At 47.4% G+C, this 20,020-nt stretch overlaps 1 protein-coding gene and 1 pseudogene across 3 annotated transcripts in view; both read right to left on the minus strand.

Annotated features, from left to right (window-relative positions):
• MGLL (monoglyceride lipase) overlaps window positions 1–20,020 on the minus strand; it is a 130,083-nt gene that overhangs the window by 15,706 nt on the left and 94,357 nt on the right. For all 3 annotated transcript variants that reach the window (XM_010589919.3, XM_010589920.3, XM_010589917.3), the window contains exons 4-6: window positions 17,053–17,189; window positions 15,295–15,405; window positions 986–1,075 (exon numbers count right to left, since the gene is read on the minus strand). In XM_010589919.3, the coding sequence (XP_010588221.1) occupies window positions 986–1,075; window positions 15,295–15,405; window positions 17,053–17,189 (338 nt within the window). The remainder of the gene's footprint in view (window positions 1–985; window positions 1,076–15,294; window positions 15,406–17,052; window positions 17,190–20,020) is intronic.
• Window positions 1,084–15,288, minus strand: LOC135228485 (putative DENN domain-containing protein 10 B; annotated as a pseudogene).

Below are 20,020 nucleotides of genomic sequence, written 5' to 3' on the forward strand. Positions count from 1 at the left end.
GATTTTGCTTTTATGGAAGGCATCGTGGCTCTGCTTTGGGGCTGTGACATGTTCCTGACAGGGCAGTGGCTTCCAGGGACAGGGCTTGTGAGGCACTTTATGATCCAACCTCAGTTTACCTCTCGCCACTTCCCTGCCACTCACCTGCTGCCCTCTATGTTCTAGGTGGACTAAACTCCTGCTGTTTTCCATCAGGGCTGTACTCTTTTCATGCCTGGCCCTTACTGGCACTGTCTGCTCCACCGGGAACCTTCGTCCCTTGGTAACCCCACGCCCCTTCAGCTCCAGCATCCCCAGCCTGAATCCATTCTTGTTCCTTCTGCTACCACTATCCCAACTTCCCCCCAGGGAGCCACCTTCTCTACTCTCAGTCTATGAGGTTTTGTGGGTTCGACACCTCCCCTTCCTGGTTTCTGAGAAGGCCAAATAACCCAGGCTTGGACAATCCACCAGTAACAATCAGCCCTGAGACTTTGGGTGGAAGGAGGTGCTCTTTTTCTACTGGGCCTGCTCAGTAAAGCTGCTGGTGGCCATCTTTGCCTCCAACTGGGGAAGCCTGGCTGGGGATAAAGCCAAATCAGGGGAAATGGGAGCTGGGGAGAGATAGATTGTGAACAAGATGTTCAAGCCCTGGATCCAGCCATGCCTGAAACCTTTAGTTACATTCAGCAGTACATCTCCCTTTTCGCTTAAACCACTTTGACTTAGGTTTCTATCACTTGCAACCAAAAGGCACCTAATTGATACATGTCCCTTCATCTGGTTAGCTCTTTTGCATGTTTAGGACACGGCTCAGGAATCACACCCCCACCCCCCAACCCTGAAGCCAGACAACATCTCACACATCTCTGTGTTCCCACTGTCTAGTGAAAGGTGCTGAATGCTGTGGACAGAGCCAGAACCTGGGCTTCCCTCCAGGGCCACTGCTTCCACCTCCTTACCAGCCCCCCTCCCCCCCAGCCCCGTTTTGCAGAAAGACTCTCACCTCTGTCTTATTCCGAGAGAGCACGCTGGAATCGATGGGCCCCAGGGACATGTTGGGCAGGACAAAGTTGAGCACTTTCGCAACAAGGACCTAGCCGGAAGGGAAGACAGGAGCTGTGAGTATGAGTGGAATCCACACCCGGCTTTCCCCAAGTGACAGTTTACAGTAAATTAAAGAAAATGACACTCAAACTGAACATCAGCCAGGTTTGTTCCCGAGACTGGGTGTTTAAGACGGAACCGCAAGGTGCTCGCTATCCTCACTCAGACGAGCACTCACAGCACTGGCCCCGTCCACCACGGGTGAGCATGGCTATTTCTGCCTGCTCTGGATTCTGCGTGGCTGTCTTCCCTGCAATCACTCATGGCTGCAATTATGAATTATTTGCAGGAGCAGCCGAGGCAGGCTCTGGGGACACTAAAAATACACGGCTGGAGCAGAACCTCCCGGGTCGTCTGGGACTGAGGCAGGAGAGCATGGAAAGGCCCGAAAAGGAGCCTGCTCTGATCAGAGTGTGCCTGTCCATCATCTCAGCTTCTCTCGAAGGGAAACAAAAATAGCCACCAGCCTGACTAGGAGGCAGTACAGCAGAGGGAAGGAGGCCTGGATCGGATCCCGGCTCTGTTGCCTGGTGGACTTGGGCAAGGATCTCAACATTGCTGAGCCTTCGTTTCCTTACAGCAAAATGGGAATGGCAGCCCCGGAGGACCACTGGGGAGGCTAAACTATGCCACCAGTGCAAAGTACCTGACACGCGGTATGTGCTTACTACGGTATTCAGGCCTGATGCGGGCACAAGCCCTCCCTCACCCGCCTCTCTCTCCAGCTCATGTGTTACCAGGAAAAGGGGGACGTGGACCTCACACCCTGCTCAGAGAGACGCTGTTTGCATTTCTGAAATGTGCACAGACACTGGGGGATGAGAGATGCTATTTCGAAAGTGAGCTGTGAAGTGCTGAAATTAGAATCTCATAGAAGGTGGAAGCAGAGACTCTTCGTAGGGCACACCATGCAGCTGGGAGATGGCCCCATGGTCCCTGACATGGGTGGGGGGGAATAGCACTCACATGTTACTGAGAAGCCACGTATTAGAATGTTGGGCACTGTATTAGGTGCTCAGTTTCGAATCCCTGCAGCCTCCTGTGAGGAGCTGGGGCTCAACAGGAAGGGGAGGGGGAGGGTCCAGGCGGAGGCCACGCTGCCCTCTAGGCCACACTGCCTTTCTTTATCTTCTCTCTGTAACTGAGAGTGTTCACCTTTCTGATGCATGATCACTGATATTCTCCATGGCGACACTATTGCTTACCTTCCCATCCTCCTTTAAACCCAGAGCTGCAAAACATTCCACTTCTTAGGCCTGTGCAGGTTGTGGCCTCACACCACAAGGGTTTCTCAGACCACCAGGGATCAGGCAAGAACAAAGGAGGGTCTTGTGACCACATGAGCACACAGACAGGAATCTGTCCTGTGGGTTACACAGTCAGCTCTCCGTTCCTCTGTGATCATCATCAGCAGTTCCTTCTTAGTCTAAGATGGCTCCCCTGCCTCTAAGAGTCATTGCACCCAACCCTGGTGTCCAGGCGAAGAAACGTCACTCACGTCATTTCGCTGCCACTGGTATGCCAGGCTCGAGGCCAAGCCCTGGCACTGACTTTGAGGGCCTGACAAGCTAGCACAGACATAGCGGGAGTACACCCACATAATCTGAAGCCTCACAGGACCGCCATGTTGGACAGGATCAAGAGTTGAAGTGGTACGTGGGCCAGCGTGACAGGCAAGCCCAGGAAAGGAGGGCTTGAAATTCTAGCAACTCGAGGCAAGGAGTTGGGTGTTTCAAACACGGCTGAAATGTCTGTGGGCTCTAGGAATTAGGAGCTCCTCTGAGAATTGGGACCTCCTCTGAGAATTGGGATCTGTGCTTTCAAAGGCTGAAAAAAATAAATAAATAAAAGGAGTCTATAGCACAGAAGTAGTGCCCTGTCCACATGCAGAGAGGCCGTGGCTGCCATTCCACTGCTGCCCACCTGCTGCCCTTCACCCGGCTCCAAGCGGGTATGGAGAGGGGACTTAGGGCAATAATAACATTATCAATAGTAATAACTCATAATAGGACTTGAGCAAGAAGAGCCCAAGGGCAACATTACTAGGAAAAAATCTTAAAGTGTATTCCAAAGTTACGGACAGCTGATTTCCAGACATTCTGCTGTTTTGGGTGCCTCTTGCCACTGCTCCCTCCCTGAATTGAGGCAGGACTGACAGTGGGTCTTGTATGCCCCACCCCGCTCTGGACAGCCTCAAGGCCACGTGTGACGTCCAGACTCCGGACCTGGCCACGCTGTCTGCCTGCCGCCCGTCCAGCCCTCTTGAGGACAAGCCCATGACCCGATTAGATGTCCCTGAGCCAGGGGGAGGCTCAGGAACATGACAGCTCAGCACCTGCCCAGAACCAAGAATGTGAGATATACCATTCAGAGCCCTTCCTCTTCACTGAGTCAGTCTACCACCAGATTTCTCTTTTGCTGACAAATTATTTTGGAAGCCTGTCACCTGATTCTGTGTGGACCCAGGCATGTGGTGCTGGTCATCTTCACAACTGATCATTTGTGAAGAGACAGACTTACCTTCATTCTGGAATCTATGTTCCTGCCACCGGCACCTTCTGAAACACAATGCTTAGTACCAGAGTCCCGAGGCCTCTGCCCCCGGGACTGCTGGGAATATCTGACCAGGTAGGTTGTCAGTTTAGCTAGGACCAGAAAAGGCCCAACCCAGCTGGACTCTGGTTTCTGAGGAGCGCAGGCGGCGGGGTTTGAGAGTCACAGCGGAATCCACCTCCAGGAGAGAATGACAGGGAGACTTTTTCCTTTTTCCTTCCAGGGGAATATTCTGTAGCTAAAGGAAGCTTTTAAGAAAAGAGCCTCATGGGAAAAATAAAAGTGAAGAGCCACTTTCAGAGAAGCATTTCTTCAGAAAATGAATAACGGGAGAGCTTGGTCCCTGGGGAACTAGAAAGTGAACGGAGCTGACTGCCTCACTTTCCCCTCCAGGTACATTACACAAGCTCCTTGGTAAGGACCTACTTCAGAAGCACAAACAGGTGGGGAAATGGTAAGAACGCATGGGGCTGAGGACTGGAGGAGGAAAGGCGGTGGGCCCCTGGGCATACCCAGCCGCACACTTCCTGCCCAAGGGAACCGGTGCTGTTGGGCACCAGGCAGGTGAATGCACGCCACAGGGTCAGCCATCGTAACACAACTCCAGTGGCCGACAGCGTGTCCTAGCAACACGAGCGCTGTTTAATTCTGCTTCCCTCCAGGAACGAGGTATGTGGTTGTGGCAGTATTGTTCTGTGTCTGTGTCCGGAGGCTGGTGCTAAGTGCTGCAGGTGTCACCTCGGGCACAGAAGCGCAGCAGGTACGTAAGGCTGCTGAAGCCCTGAGTGTGCAGACAGGGAAGAGGACAGGCCCAAGGCAGGCATGCCACTCAAGGGACAGGTGGAGGAAGAACCTATGAAGGAGATTTCTGAAGTCCAGGGATTCCTTTGAAATGACCTTTGGCTTCCTGCCTTCCCAGACAGCACTTGGTTTTTACTCTTTTGCTCCTTGAATCCATCCAGCCTATTGGTTGATGGGCACTCCCTGCCATGCCCAAACCCCTACTTGGTCTTCTGGGGATCCCTGCTCAGAGCCTGGTCCTCAGACCAGCGGTGGCACTGGGCCATCGTGGGACCTATTGCCTCAGGTAACAAGACTTTAGGCCCTTATGTAAGCTGGAGGGACTGGGCACCCTGTGAGAAGTTAGAACATCTCTTCCCAGTCCCCAGAGAGAGTCTGATTTGATTGGCCTTAGGTGATGCCCTGGCAGCAGGGTTTGTTAACGCTCCCCAGGTGGCTCAGGAGTGAGCCAGGCTTGAGAACTACTGATGTGTGCAGGGGATGTGTTCCCAACATGCCGGCCATTGCCGGGGGTACAGAGGTCTCCATCAAGTATCCTTTTTCAGGGGGGATGTTTGGATAGCACTGACTGTCACTCCACTCTCTTTCAAACCTGTGTGGTAAGTTCCAAATGAAATTTCTGACAGCACTCAATTTGGCCCAGGCCGGTCTTTTGATTACAGTAATGCTATGGTCTAAAAAATAACGAGGGGCTCAGCCTCTTCCCCACAAAAGACTCAAGACAGAGAAGACAGCCACCACCAAGGGCAGGGCACGCCCAGCAGCTACACAGGGTGGGCTTCCCCTTGCCGCTCTTTTTGTCTTGTTTATCCTAGGACTGCAGCACTGAGTGAGGGGGAGAGTGTCGGCTGGCAAAGAAAGAGCTGCACAGAGCGAGGGCCCAAGCACCTATTTGTAAAGAAGAAAGAGGGCCCCATCGGTGGTGGGACGGAGGGAATGGCTCACCAATACAGGAAACGGAATCCAAGTTACTACCATTCTTGATTGCCTGTCAGCCACCTTGGTCAAACCCATCAGAGAATCCTGTGGGAGTGTGGAGAGGGCCCCGAACTCAGCTCAGGAAACGTGGCCCCACCAGGCCTCTCACGGGAAACCCCACACCACGACCAGGAGCCTTCGTGCCTGTGGGAGCTGGGGGCCAGGATGCAGCCATGAACACAGGTCGCTGGGCCAGCCCAGGAAGGGGTTGCACAGGGAGGGGGAGAAATCAGACTCAGGAACTTTGGAGCCAGGTGCATGTGGATTCGAATCCTCGAGCAAGTTTATGGTCCTCAGTTTCTGCATCTATGAAATGTGGAAGATAAGATCAAGCTCTCCACCTATGGAGCATGCCCCCTCTGTGGCCAGAGGAGAAGCTCCATGATCATTTGTTGGTGGACTGAATGGGCGAACCAATGAAAATGTTACTCAGAGCAGAGACTTCAGGAAAAGTGTGCGATCCGCAGCTCTGCAACAAATGACGTGCTCCCAGTTAGAACCCCAAATTATTTCACCCACCAAAGAGGCCACGGCTCCCACCAATGAACTCAAGAGGCTGAAGTGTGACACAAAGCCTCAACAAGCTCAGGCATTTCTTCTGTGAACTCACTGTAAATAAATACCAGAGATATTCACAAACACCTTTATTGATCCGAAAGGTTTTTACAGCTCCCTAAAATCATTCTTAAGCTTTTGCCAGCCAAACATTTAACATGAGATAGGTAATTACAATCTTTGTCTTCTAAAGTGGAGTTAGCAACTCAACCTGGGCAAAGGAGGACACAGCTCCTGCCTTCTGTGGGGGTGGATGCTGGTGAGAAGAGTCATGGGAAGGGCTGTCTATGACGCAGCAAGGCCCCTGGGCCACATCCGGCTTTCGCCTCTCCCAGTACCAGGGCTGCCCAGCTCACTGTCACGTCCAGTGCCTAGATGACCTTGGCACGAGGGGGCTCTCACACAAACGCATGCAGGAGACGTGCTGGGGAGAATAATCCTCCTGGAATGCTAAAGGAAGCCTCCTCGTGTCCTGAGATCTGAGCACCCAGTGATTGCACAGCAGGACAGAGATAAGTTCGCCCACAGGGCTCAGCCTTTGGCCACCGGGCCAGCTCATGCTCCCAGCCAAGTCCCCAGGCTCCTGGGTCTAAATTTACCCCAAGTTTGAAGAGTGATAATTTTCCAGCCCATCCCCCACTTCCTGCTCCTCTCCCTCTTGGGTTCCAGTGACTAAAACCAGATGAGCGACATTCAGATGGGAAGTGGGCTAAGGTCAAGGGAAGCTGATCTCGCATGTTTCTGGGTGAAAGGGAGCATCCTGCCACACATGCTGGCCCGAGCTGGTGCTCAAGAGAACCTCAAGCATGACCTTGGGCCTCATTTCCTTGTTTGTCAATTGGGAATGATTGTTCTTTCCTCACAGGGTGGTGCCGGAGATGAAATGAGACAGGATGTCACATGCCTATCTGAGCACTAGGTTCATAATGTCAATTCTTCCTTGTACTTCCTGCTAATGGAGGGTGGAATCTTCTGGAAGCACTGAGCTGGCTCCAGCATCCCTTCCCCAGGACCCCAGGGGAGAACATCCAGGCAGCAGGCAGAGAAGGCCATTTAGAATGAGTCCCCTCACCCCCAGCTGATCTACTAGGGGGAGTTCTGGTCTCTTCCATAGGGCTCCCAGAGAAAAAAGGGACTCTGTGACCCTCAGCCAACATCCCTGTGTTTTATCCCTGGAAAAGTATAGGCGAGGAGACCAAGTTTTACACTGGTCATGGGCAGTCATGGATTTTACCTCTGTGCTAGAGCATGACCTCTAGCCCCTGCCTCACTGGGGCACAAGACACTTAGATGGCCCCTATGAGGCCACCTCATCAACAACCAGACATACTTTAAAAAATACTTATTTTGTTGCTGTTGTTGAGCATATACACAGCAAAACACCACCAATTCAGCAACTACTACACGTACCATTTAGTGACATTGATCTCATTATTCGAGTTGTGCAACCATTCTCACTCTCCTTTTCTGAGTTGTTCCTCTCCCTTTAGCATAAACTCAACTGCCCCCTAAGGTGCCTATCTATCTAATCTTTCTAGTAGCTCTTGTCAATTTGATCCTGTATAGATAATTCTTAAAAGAGCATAATGCTCAAGGCAGGCCTTTTTTATTAAGCTAAGCTGTTTATTTGGCTTTAAGAAGACTTCAGAGAATACTTTTGGTTTAAGGTTTAAAGATTATCTAAAAAAAAAAAAAAAAAAAGTTTTTTTTTTTTTTTTAAGGGCAACAGTTTCAGGGGTTCATCCAACCCCCATGGCTCCAGACAGTTGGAGTCTGTGAGAATTTGAGATTCTGTTCTACATGTTCCCCCTTTTGATCAGGATTCTACTATGCAATCTTTGACCAAAATGTTCAGTAATGGCAGCTGGGCACCATCCAGTTCTTCTGGTCTCATGGCAAAGGAGGCAGTTGTTCATGGAGGCAATTAGCCACACATCCCATATCTTCCTTCTATTCCTGACTCTACTTCTTCCTCTTTTGCTCCAGGCAAATAGAGACCAATTGTTGTGGCTTGGGTGTCCACTTTCAAGCTCTTAAGACCTCAGGCACTACACAATGAGCTAGGAGACTGAACAGAGGCACTAAACATGTTATTAGGTCAATAAACCGAGATGTCCTATGTAACCATGACCCTGAATCTCTACACCAAGAAACCAAATCCCACAAGGTTTTTCATTATACATAAGCAGTCTCAGCAGCTACTCTTTTGTTGTTGTTGTTTTTTTTTGGTCATTGTTGTAAATATACGTACACACAACTTGTGCCAATTCAGCTTTTTACAGGTGTACAACTTATTGACAGCAATTATAATAATCAGCTGTGCAGCCCTACCCTTAATCCATACAATTTTTCCATCATCGTTAATCCCCTTTTCTACCTCCCTCCGCCCCGATAACCACTAATAAACTTTGGCCTCTATACATTTGCCTTTTCATATCTTCTTATATAAGTAAGGTCATATAATATTTGATCTTTTGTGATTGCCTTATTTCACTCAGCGTAATGTCTTCAAGCTCCATCTATGTGGTAGCACGTATCAAGACCTCATTTTTCCTACTGGTAGAGTAGTATTCCATTGTATGTATATGGCACATTTTGTTTATCCATTCATCTGTTGATGGGCATTTAGATTGTTTCCACCCTTTCACTATTGTGAATAGTGCTGCAACGAACATTGGTGTACAAATCTCTGTCTGAGTCTCTGCTTTCAAGTCTTTTGGGTATATACCTAGGAGCAGAATGGCTGGGTCATATGGGGTAGTTCTATTTTTAGCTTTTTGAGGAAACGCCACGCTGTTTTCCAAAACAGCTGAACCATTTTGCACTACCACCAGCAATGGGTAAGGGTTCCAATTTCCCCACATTCTCGCCAACATTCATTATTATTATTATTATTATTTTATGTTAGCCATCCTAGTGGAAGTGAAACAGCATCTCACTGTGGTTTTGATTTGCAACTCTCTGATAGCTAACAATGCTGAGCATCTTTTCATGTGTTTAGTGGCCATTTGAATACCCTCTTTGATGAAATATCTATTCAAATCCTTTGCCCATTTTGTGATTGGGTTGTTGGTCTTTTTGTTGTTAAGTTGTTTAAGTTTTATATGTACTTTCGTTATTAGATTATTGTTGGATATATGGTTTCTGAAAATATTCTCCCAGCTGGTCTTATAACTTTTTTGGTAAAGTCTTTTGATGAAAAAAAGTTTTTAATTTTTATGAGGTCCCATTTATTTATTTTGTCTTTTGTTGTTTGTGCTTTTGTTATTTTATTAGATAATCCATTGTTAAAAGCTAAGCCTGACAGTGTTACTACTGCTTTGTCCTCTAAAGAATTTTATGGTTTAATTTGCACATTTAGGTCCTTAATCCATTTTGAATTTGTTTTCGTGTATGGTGTGAGGCATGGATCCTGTTTCATTTTTCTGTGTGTGGAAATCCAATTTTCCTAGCACCATTTATTGAAAAGACTCCTTTCCCTGTTGAATGGACTTAGCGTCTTTGTTAAAAATCAGTTGACCATTGATGTGTGGGTTTCTTTCTGGACTCCTAATTTTATTCTGTTGGTCTATGTGTCTATTATTATACAAGTACCAGGCTGTTTTGATTACTGTAGCTGTATAAAACAAAAAACAAACCAAATCAGTTGCTGTCAAGTCAATTCCGACTCATAGCGACCCTACAGGACAGAGGAGAGCTGCTCCATAGAGTTTCCAAGGAGCGCCTGGTGGATTTGAACTGCTGACCTCTTGGTTGGCAGCTGTAGCTCTTAACTACTATGCCACCAGGGTTTCCATAGCTGTATAGTATGTTTTAAAATCAGGAAATGTGAGTCGTCCTACTTTGTTCTTCTTTTTCAACATTGTTTTAGCTATTCGGCGCCTCTTGCCCTTCCATATGAAATTGGGAATTGGTTTTTCTGTTTCTGTAGAGAAGGCTGTTGGAATTTTGATCAGGATTGTATTGAATTTATAGATTGCTTTGGGTAGTATTGACATCTTAACAATATTAAGCCTTCCAATTCATGAACATGGAACATATTTCCATTTATTTAAGTCTTCTTTCATCTCTTTCAGCAGTGCTTTATAGTTTCCATTGTTTAAGTCCTTCACGTCCCTGGTTAGATTTATTCCTAGGTATTTCATTCTCTTAGATGCTATTGTAAATGCAATTGTTTACCTAATTTCCCTTTCAGATTTCTCCTTGCTGGTGTATAGAAGCCCAACTGATTTTTGTCTGTTGACCTTGTACTCTGCAATTTTGCTAAATTCCTCTATTAGCTCTAGAAGTTTTCTTGTGGACTCTTTGGGATTTCGTACATATAAAAGAGTAACATCTGCAAATAGAGATAATTTTACTTCTTCTTTTCCAATCTGGATAACTTTTATTTCTTTTTCTTGTCTTATTACTCTGGCTTGGACTTCTAATAAAATATTGACTAGAAGTAGTGAGAATGGGCACCCTTGCCTTGTTCCCAGTTTCAAGGGGAAGCTCTCAGTCTTTCTCCATTAAGTATAATGTTGGCTGTTGGCTCTTCATGTATGCCCTGAATCATACTGAGGAATTTCCCTCCTATTCCAATCTTCCTTTGGGTAACAGACATACTTTAATGCATTGAACTTTTGTTTCTAAATTTCTGAGGCTGTCACTGTCACTGTGAAACCACATTCTTAGCAGAGACCGTGTGTGGAGGCCCAAAGCCTCTGTTCTCATTATCTCTTCTCCAGGCTGAATTTATCTCAGCCTGTTAGAAACTGGCCTTTTAGATAAGAACTGATGTGTGCGAGGTTTAGGAGGGGGAGGAACCTATCATTCTCAGGTCTCAAGGTGTGAAGGGCTGGCCAATTTGATAACTGTGTTATCAAAGACTTGGCTACCTCATGCTGTCCCCTGGATAACTGGGGGAACTGCTCGAAGCCATAAAAGAAACTGTTGAATGGCCTGACCAACTGAACACTGGACACGGAGTCAGGTGATCAGGATTCGATGTTCTGCTCTGCTGCCCACCAAGAGTGCAATCCGGGAAGTCCCCCTTCTTGGCCTCAGCTTGCTCATCCATAGAGCAAGAGGAAAGCAGTGTCTTTAAACATCTTTTCCTCTGGGAGGCTTGTGAGAGCAGACAATTGGAAACACCCCAAGGTCAGCCAGCAGGGAAGCTTATCTAAACCATGATCTACCTGTTCAGTGGAACCCTGGCTAGGTCCTGATAGATACGAGCACCAAGACACGCTGCTAAACCAAACAACAAAATCAAATCCCCACAAGAACAAACAAAGCAAAAATGTAAAAACAAAGTGCTCATAGCATGCTCCCATTTATGTAAACACGAGGAGTATGTGTGAGTCTTAGTTATCTAGTGCTGCTGTAACAGAAATACAACATGTGGGTGGCTTTAACAAACAGAAACTTATTCTCGCAGTTTAGGAGGCTTGGAGTTCGAATTCAGGGTGCTGGCAGTAGGGGAAGGTTTTCTCTCTCTGTTGGCTATAGAGAAATGTTCTTGTCTCTTTGAGCTTCTGCTCCTGGGCCCCGATCTTCATGTGGCTTGATATCTCTCTTCCCCCATCTCTGCTGGCCTGTCCTAATCTGCTCTTTTTATATTTTGTAAGAGACTGACTCACAACACACCCTACATTAATCCTGCCTCATTAACATAACAAAGGCAACCCATTCCCAAATAGGATTATAGCCACAGGCATATTAGGCTTTACAACACACTTTGTGGGGCACGATTCAATCCATAAGAATGTGTATTGAATTGTTCGTAGACACAAAACTATCTCTGGAAGGATGTTCAAGAAACTGGTGACATTGGTTGCCCACCCTAACCAAGGAGAGAAACCTTTCACTGTATGTATGCCCCCCTTTTTAAAATATAACATCTTTGCTATTTTCAGTATTTTACATACCGAATGGATCAGCATAGCGAAAGGGAAGCTTTAGATCTGCCATCAGTGATACTTTCTATCACACAGTCAGATTTTCAGTATGCATGTTCAGCTGCTGCTAGATGCTAAAGGAAGTTTTCTGTGGCTAGTGGAAGCTGTTTCTGCTTTAGTGCTTCAAAACAGTGCCACTGTCTGAAACTTCTGTAAATGAAGCTAGGTTGGTCAAGAATTTTCTCCACTGTCTGAAACTTCTGTAAATGAAGCTAGGTTGGTCAAGAGTTCTCTTGTTTTTAGGCAAACGTCCTTAAGAACTTGGCTGTCTGATATACTGGAGTCTTCTGCAGACTGGACAATTAGCTGACCGATTTCTTTGTGCAGTTTCCCCATCATCATGGCTTCTTTTGCAAGCGGCACATCGGTGATCTAACTATTGGCTAGATTCACAAAAACCTCATAGAGGTCTGGTCTATCGCTCCCTCCAGGTCTACAAATCCAGTGGCGTAACCTGTGCACATCTGCAGGGCGTCCAGCTCATCACTGCTGAGGTGCACGTAAGAATGAAGAGTGGTCCAATCCTGTTGTATGCCCCACCAGGGCACGCAGCGTCCTGGTAAACTCCTGGACAGCTTCTGTTCTTGGGGGGCCGATGATAATTCTAATCGTTAGCATCAGTGCTGTGTATAAGATAACAGTTTCCATTTCAAATTGAGATGCAATGCTTTTCGGATATCAAAGTCCTTGCTAAGGAAGGTGCCATTTTCTTCACTCTGGCATATTCCCTTTGTGAGAACTGCAATATAACTCTCCATCATTTTAACTGGGCTCCCACGTTTCACGTACATTCTTTTTTAAAACTGAAGGATCCGGAACTTCAATTGTTGTTATATAAAAACCATGTTCTTTGGTACTGGCCAAAGACGAAGGGGTGGAGAAGCTGTTTTCATCTGTAAGGCAGCATTTTCTCAGTAGCAGGTTCCTTAGTGCAGCTGTCATGGAAGGACAACACCACACCCACAGAACTTCTCCATTTGTGTCCTCTTCTGTGGTGGCAAGATGGTCACAATCAGCTGACTCCAAGAATCGGCTGAGTGTCCATCGCTCGGCCACGCCGTCTTCCGCCACCTCCCTGTACGCCCTTTTTAACCTTTTGAATTTTGAACCAAATAAACGTATTATTCTTAAAATTTTAAATTCAAATTTTAAAAAGATTCTGTGAAGCTCTTTCAGCAAGGCTGTGGGACAAGGTTAGAAAGCGTGTGGAAGATGATCAGGTCATCCAGGCCAAGGTAGACAAATGGATCACAGACTGTGTTGGTCAAAACTGCTGAAGATTCACGGGCAGCAACAGATGTCGGGGGAGGGGGGGATGGGTCCTTGAGGTCTGGGAACACAGGCAATCTAATTTGTCTTGGTTAATAAGGGTAAACCTGCGTCCCCGCGGGAACAGCTGGCTCCTGAATCAACAAGGAGATCTATTAGCACATGGCTTTGAAAGGTCGCTTCCATGACCTGGCCCAGAGTTAAATGCCACCTGTCAGCACAGGAGCTCTGGAGGACTCTGGGAAGAATCTGCTACTCCAGCTCCAGGCCCAGCTGCCCTGAGCCCTCCTCCACTTCACCTGGAGAGCTCCCAGTCTCTGGCTTTTCTTCTATGAGAAGGCATCCTAGACGGAGAGGGGCAGCCCTGGATACGAACCCATCCCACAAGTGGTAGGATCCTGCCAAGTCACTCACCCTTTCTAAGCCTGTTTTCCCATCCGTAAAATGCAGGTCGAACTATTTCTCAGGTGACACCACAGTCAAACGAGCTAAAGCATGGGAAGGAAGAGGGCTGGCTGGCACTCACCGCACTTACTACCTGTGCATAAACCCCAGCACAGGGAGTGCAATGGGCATGCCTCTTCCCTTTAGGATCCTGGTTGTACTCATTCTGCTCAGATAAAAAGTGGCCTTATAGCATGTAACTGCAGTCATAGGAAAAGTCAGGTAAGTCAGCTTCTCCTGGTTCATTTAGACGACCACTATTTTTGACTCCGAGGGGCCCTCATTATTCCATGGCAAGGACAGGTGGCCTTGGCTTCTACTGCTGTCCTATGCCCAGCAGTGAAGTTTACCAATGACAGTAGGACGATTTCAAGAAGTCAGTGGTGACTTCCTGAACGTGGAGTGAAATTCAAAGGCACTATCCATCTCTCTTCTTCAGCCAACTAAATAATCGTTCCTGCTTAAACTGTCGGAGAGTCAAACTCTGGTAAATCCAGGGTTCTCTTTTACCAGCCCCTCCCCATTCCACATTGGTGAGGTTTTCTGCATGTAATGAAAGCCCATACTTAGGACCCTCACCATCACATCTACCTCTAGAGCCCAGGATCAGGTCTGTACTCATGTCTGTAGGAAACATTTTTAGGACATTTTTATGAGGTTTCATTCCTTACACTGTGTCCCACAGTTTGGGTCCTGAAGAGAATACTGGAGGTTTAAACGTTAACGCTATTATTTAAATGGTCTTACTATCATGTGAGGCGAGGTCAGGTATAGTAAGGGTGCATCCTAGAGTGGGTGCTGCCCAGTGCACATGATGTCATGACACCCCCCCTTAAGATCTCCCTGAGAGCCATAAGAACTGGCTTGGGGGCAGCCGCATCAGTCTGACCTTCCAGCCCAGAATTTGAGTGAGAACAGACCCCCCTGGGGACAGAGAAGTTGAGATTCTCCATCCTACTGGTCTATCTCAACACGCCACTGACTCACATGGTCATTGCTGAAGGCGCTGCTGAGGTCACAGGTCTCAACTCCTTTCGCAGAGAGAGAAGGCACTGGGTCTATTTCTAGTTGTTCGTCAGCTCCCTTGCAGCTGAAAGCCCCAGCACCAAAAGCATGTTCCACTCACATGTGCATTCGTGCAACATCATAACCAGAGAAACAAAATTATGTATCTGTTAGAATTAGCAGTGAAAGTGCTCAGAGAAAGTACTACCCAAAAAGGGGCTCTGTTGCCACTACAAGTTGCCTCAAATTCCACCCTCTATTCACTTTTTGCTGAAGTTGGCAGATATTCAATGAAAAACAGCTCAAGCTTTACATCTGACTTGTTAACAAAAGGGTACTTTGCAGGATTAATAACATGTATAACCTTTTTCCCTTTTAAAAGTCACCAGTAAAACATACACAAAGAGGAAATAATTTTTCATCTCTTTGGGAGGAAAAAAAAAATCTGACTTCAGAAATGATTGAATTCAGGTGGCAACAATGTTTGATATTTGTCCCAATCTTTACACAATAGAGCATGAAGTCAAAGAACTGACTTTGGTCCTTTTACCCAAATTGACTCGACGGCACTGGGTTCTTGGGGTTACCCAAATTCTAGCCATAAAGGCAGGCTCCGAGGCCCAGGGAGGCTGCCAGAGTCCCAAGGACCCAGAAGCCCTCTTACCTTGAAAGTTGTGGCCGACTCCGGATTGGCGAGAACCAAGGGTGAGATGAGAACCATGCCGGAGAAGTGGCCTGGCCTTTCTGCGGCAGTGAGGATGGAGATGGCACCTCCCTGCAAGTCAAAGCAGCAAGGCTGTCGTGAGCCACACCCTGTACGCATCTCTAATGGCACGACCAATGGCACAGCCCGAAGGTTGCAGGCCTGGCCCGGAGCCCTGACTATCCTACCTTGGAATGGAAACCATCAAATGTTGGATAAACTAGATCAGCAATTATTTCATTACAAACGTTTTTTTCCTCTGGATTTTTCAACAGCAAACATTTCAGGGAGATATAAATAAGGTTCCTGCTGGTAGGCTGCAAGTTAAACAACAACACATTCCTCCTTCATTTCAAGCCAAAAGCTGGCAGACCCCCAAGTCATCCACTCCATCATGCCTCATGCAAGGCTTTTTGGTAATCTGATCGATCATAAGAAGAGATGGCTACATTTTTTTCCTGGTTCAGTACAGGTCCCAGAAATGTAGGTTCCAAGAAAAATACTTGGTGAACTTAGATGGTGCTGAAGGAGCAAGGCCTGTCTATTTGCTGAAGCTGGAAAGAGAGTTTAAACCAAGGGCTGAAGTCTCAAGTACTTACAGGGTCAGGCAACGTAAATCCATTGCTGTCGAGTCGATTCCAACTCATAGCAACCCAATCAGACAGAGTAGAACTGCCCCACAGGGTTTCCAAGGAGCGCCTGGTGGATTTAAACTGCCGACCTTTTGGTAGCAGCTGAACTCTTAACCACTACCTCACCAGGGTTTCCCAGGGTCAGACAAATAATGTATAAACCACGCCAAGTGAGGAAAAAAAAAAAAAAAACAGTTCCAGAGGAGTCGATTCCAACTGATGAGGACCCTATGTGTGTCAGAGTAGAACTGTGCTCCATACGGTTGTCAAGGGCTGACTTTTCGGAAGTAGATGGCCAGGCCTTTCTTTTGAGGCACCTCTGGGTGGACTCAAACCTTTGACTTTTCAGTTAGCAGCTGGGAATGTTTGTACCACCCAAGGACTACATGAATGGAGCCAGACTCTGATAAAAGGGGGCAGGCCTCGGCCTGCCCCAGTGAGCAATCCCCAGGCATTCAAATTCAAGTGGTTAAAAACACTCAGCCTCTCTGTAGGGAGTCAGCCTGGGGCTGCCAGTTGAGGATCCCGATTTAAAGATTACATTACTCTGTTGATTCTTAGAGGATTTTATACATCTAAGAGGTGAAAAGTATTTTGAGTAACATTTAAGGAATTGTTTCTACAGGTGCCCTTTTGTTCCCAGTTCCTGTACAATCCTGAACCAGAAGGAAGGGCTCTGGCCGTCTGTGGGCTCTCGCTAACCAGGAGCATCCCCCTCTTTGAGAAGTGGCTCTGCAGGAAGCATGAGTGCCCTTAGTAGATTCAGATGGATGAAGGATGGATGAAGTAGCCCCAAGGCTAAAGGGGTTGAAAAGGATCAATTTCCCAGTCAGCCTGCAAGCACTTCAGTGAGGCTCGGCTGGCACATGGCCGGGAGCCCTGAGGAATGAATAGGCCTTGCTCTGGCTCCCTCCAGGCCTGTCTCCAGGGCCTGAACCTGGCTGGCTTCCTAAGCACTAAATTGCCTGGGAACTCCAGTGCAGGGCAACAAAGGGCGCTGGCCCCCTACTCCCCTATGGCACTCACACCCCCATCCCACAGGGCTGGGCAGGCCCACGTGCAGCCGGGTCCTCTGTGGTCTGCTTACCATGGAGTGACCCAGAAGGAAGACAGGAAGCCTGGGGTAGTCTCTCTGCATGACATCCACGTGCTGTAACACATCCCTGACGAAAACGTGGAAGTCAGACACCACCATCCTCTCCCCTTCACTCTGTCCGTGGCCAACTAGAAGGGAACGGAAGAAAAGCAAAAAAGGGCAGTGTTACTGGGTGCTGGCCCTGCCCAAGCCCAGTGGCCCCTCACCAGAATGACCAGCTGCTCTTTACTGAGGCCCTCCAATCGGCCAGGCACTTGAAATGTGTCATCTCACTTAGCCCTGGCCAACCACACAAGAAGGAAATGCTGGTGGTGTAGTGGTTGAAAGCTACAGCTGCTACCCAAAAGGTTGGCAGTTCAAATCCAACAGGCACTCCTTGGAAACTCTGGGGCAGTTCTACCCTGTCCTATAGGGTCCCTATGAGTCTAACTAACTCCACAGCAATGGGTTAACCACACATGAAAGTCAGACTTCCCTCATTTCACAGATTAGGGCATTGGGGCACAGAGTGGTTAAGGAAGCCGCCCAAGATCACACAGCTAGAGTGCTGACCAGGAGGCGTCCAATGCAAAGGCCCTGCACACAGCCATGTGTTCCCTAGGAAGAAGGAGATGGCAGGCACTGAGAGCAAAGAGGCCAGGAGTCAGGGCAGTGGGGCTCAGGATTTTCCTGGTCTTCCCAGCTCTCTGATCCTCACAGTGTTTCAATATTAGCCTTTCATCAGGAACAGTGCTGCATTCTATCACCTCCCTTTACAGCTCTAGGTGAAGAGACTATGACAAACAAATAAAATAGTCAAGTGTAAGGGCCAGAAACGTTCCCAATAGCCATAAAACTAGGTCACATTACGTCCCTCCTGGATTCTTCATGTGTCAAATATCTGTGCTGTTCACTCCCCCTTTGTTATTTCCTTTGCGTCCCTCTACTTCCCCCTTTGAAGTGCATCGGTCGCTATAGAAACCAGGAGCTGGCGCTGCTTCCGTGTGCTGGCTGAGAGCAGCTGATGGGAGGGTTTGGAGCTGCAAAAATAAAGAGCTCACAGAGAGCTGGGGCCACACAGCAAGAGCACCTCTGTCCCAAGCCTCTCCTGCTGAGATCCTGAAGGCCTTATTAAGTCCCACACCATCTCTTTAGAGGAAGCTGTTAAGACAGTAATGTTCATTTTACAGATGAGAAGGGTGAGGGCTTGTCATTGCCTGGACCTGACTGGCTGCCCAGTCCACAACTCTGAAACACCCTTCATGGCCATAAGCTCCTGTGCTTCCTACTGCCCTGTCCCTGTGACCCCCACCTGACTGAAAGCCCTCACACTTCCTGTCTACCCGGCTAACCAGCCTACCTGTCTCTGACCAACCCCCCCCCCAGCCTCGGCCCACCAGTTCCACCACCCTCTCAATGGCACCCTGAATTCCCTTTCCCCTCTGATTTTTGACCTTGAACATCTTCTTCCACTCTGGACTAACCCCCATCTTCCGCTCTGATTCCCTGGTGGCATCACCATGAGGGCTGGGTGAGGATAAACATTTAAGCCAGGAATAACTGGAGCCTCTTCACACAGAATTGTTTGCCAAATGAATTCATCTCAGCATCTCTTCACAATGTCTGCACACAACTCATGACTTCGAGTAGATAATGCTATCTTTCTTTTTTGAAAATATGGGGACCACCCAAACACGACCCTCCTCAACCCTCCCCCTCACCTCTGAAGCAATTGTTCTTCACTCACTCCTGGCCCAGCCCTTGCCTTCCACTCTCTCCCTCTCTACTGGCTCGTCTTTGGCTCATTGATATGCCTCACACCCCTCTCCTGAAGAAGCTCTCCCTCCATCCTCCACCCTTCTAACCATCTTTTCTCCCTTTCCCCTTACTCTTCAAAGAGTGAGCTACACTCACAGTCCTCAGCCACCTTTCCCCAGGCCCACTTTCTCTGGTGAGGTCCTGCCCTTCTCCTTAGCTAAGTCACTATTAGCCCCTGTTAACCAAAGCCAGTGACCTTTTCTCCATCTTCATCCTCTTCCCAGCTCTCTGCTCATTCACACCACACATCACACTGTCTTATGTTGTGACAAGGCTCACACGAGAATAGGCTTCCTTGGTTCTCTTCCTATGTTTCTGACTACTTTTTCTTAGCCTCCTTTCCCTGGCAGACCTCTGCCACTCATTCATTTTAATTTTAAACCTCAAAGTGGTATAAAAAGGTACATTGAGACATCTCTTCCCCACCTCTGTCCTTGTCCTCCCCATTCACCTATCCTCCTCTAAATTCTTCTCGTAGTGTCTCCTGTCTCCGTCCAGTGCCTCCTGATAAAAAAAAAAAAAAAAAATTTTTTTTTTTTTTTTCTAGCGGATACAATTACATCTCCTTATTTATACCCCCCTTTCCCAAAAAACCAAACCCGTTGCCATCAAGTTGATTCCGACTCATAGCGACCCTATAGGACAGAGTAGAACTGCCCTGTAGAGTTTCCAAGGAGTGCCTGGTGGATGTGAACTACCAACGTTTTGGTTAGAAGCTGTGGCACTTAACCACTACGCCACCAGGGTTTCCATACCCACCTTTATAGGGTCGCTAAGAGTCAGAATTGACTCAACAGAAAAGGGTTTTTTGTGTTTTTTTTAGATATAAATTAATATACAACATATCCTGATCTGCACCTTGCTTTGTTCACTTGACAGTATATCCTAGAGATCTTCCAACATCTGAAGTAGAGTTCCTTCTCAGTTTTTTTCCTGCAACTTTTTACTATGAACAATTTCAGGCACATAAAAATATTGAAAGAATATTATAATAACCACCTACTATTTTTAGTCAACAGTTGTTAACATTTTATTTCCTTTAAATATCATGATGTTTCACCCTTAAACACTTCAGTGCGCATCTCCTAAAATAAGACATTCTCCTCATAACCACAATACTATTTTCAGACCTAAGAAAATTCAAAAGAGTTCCCTAATACTC

Source organism: Loxodonta africana, chromosome 22 (assembly GCF_030014295.1).
Source record: "Loxodonta africana isolate mLoxAfr1 chromosome 22, mLoxAfr1.hap2, whole genome shotgun sequence".
Classification (NCBI taxonomy): Eukaryota; Metazoa; Chordata; class Mammalia; order Proboscidea; family Elephantidae; genus Loxodonta; species Loxodonta africana.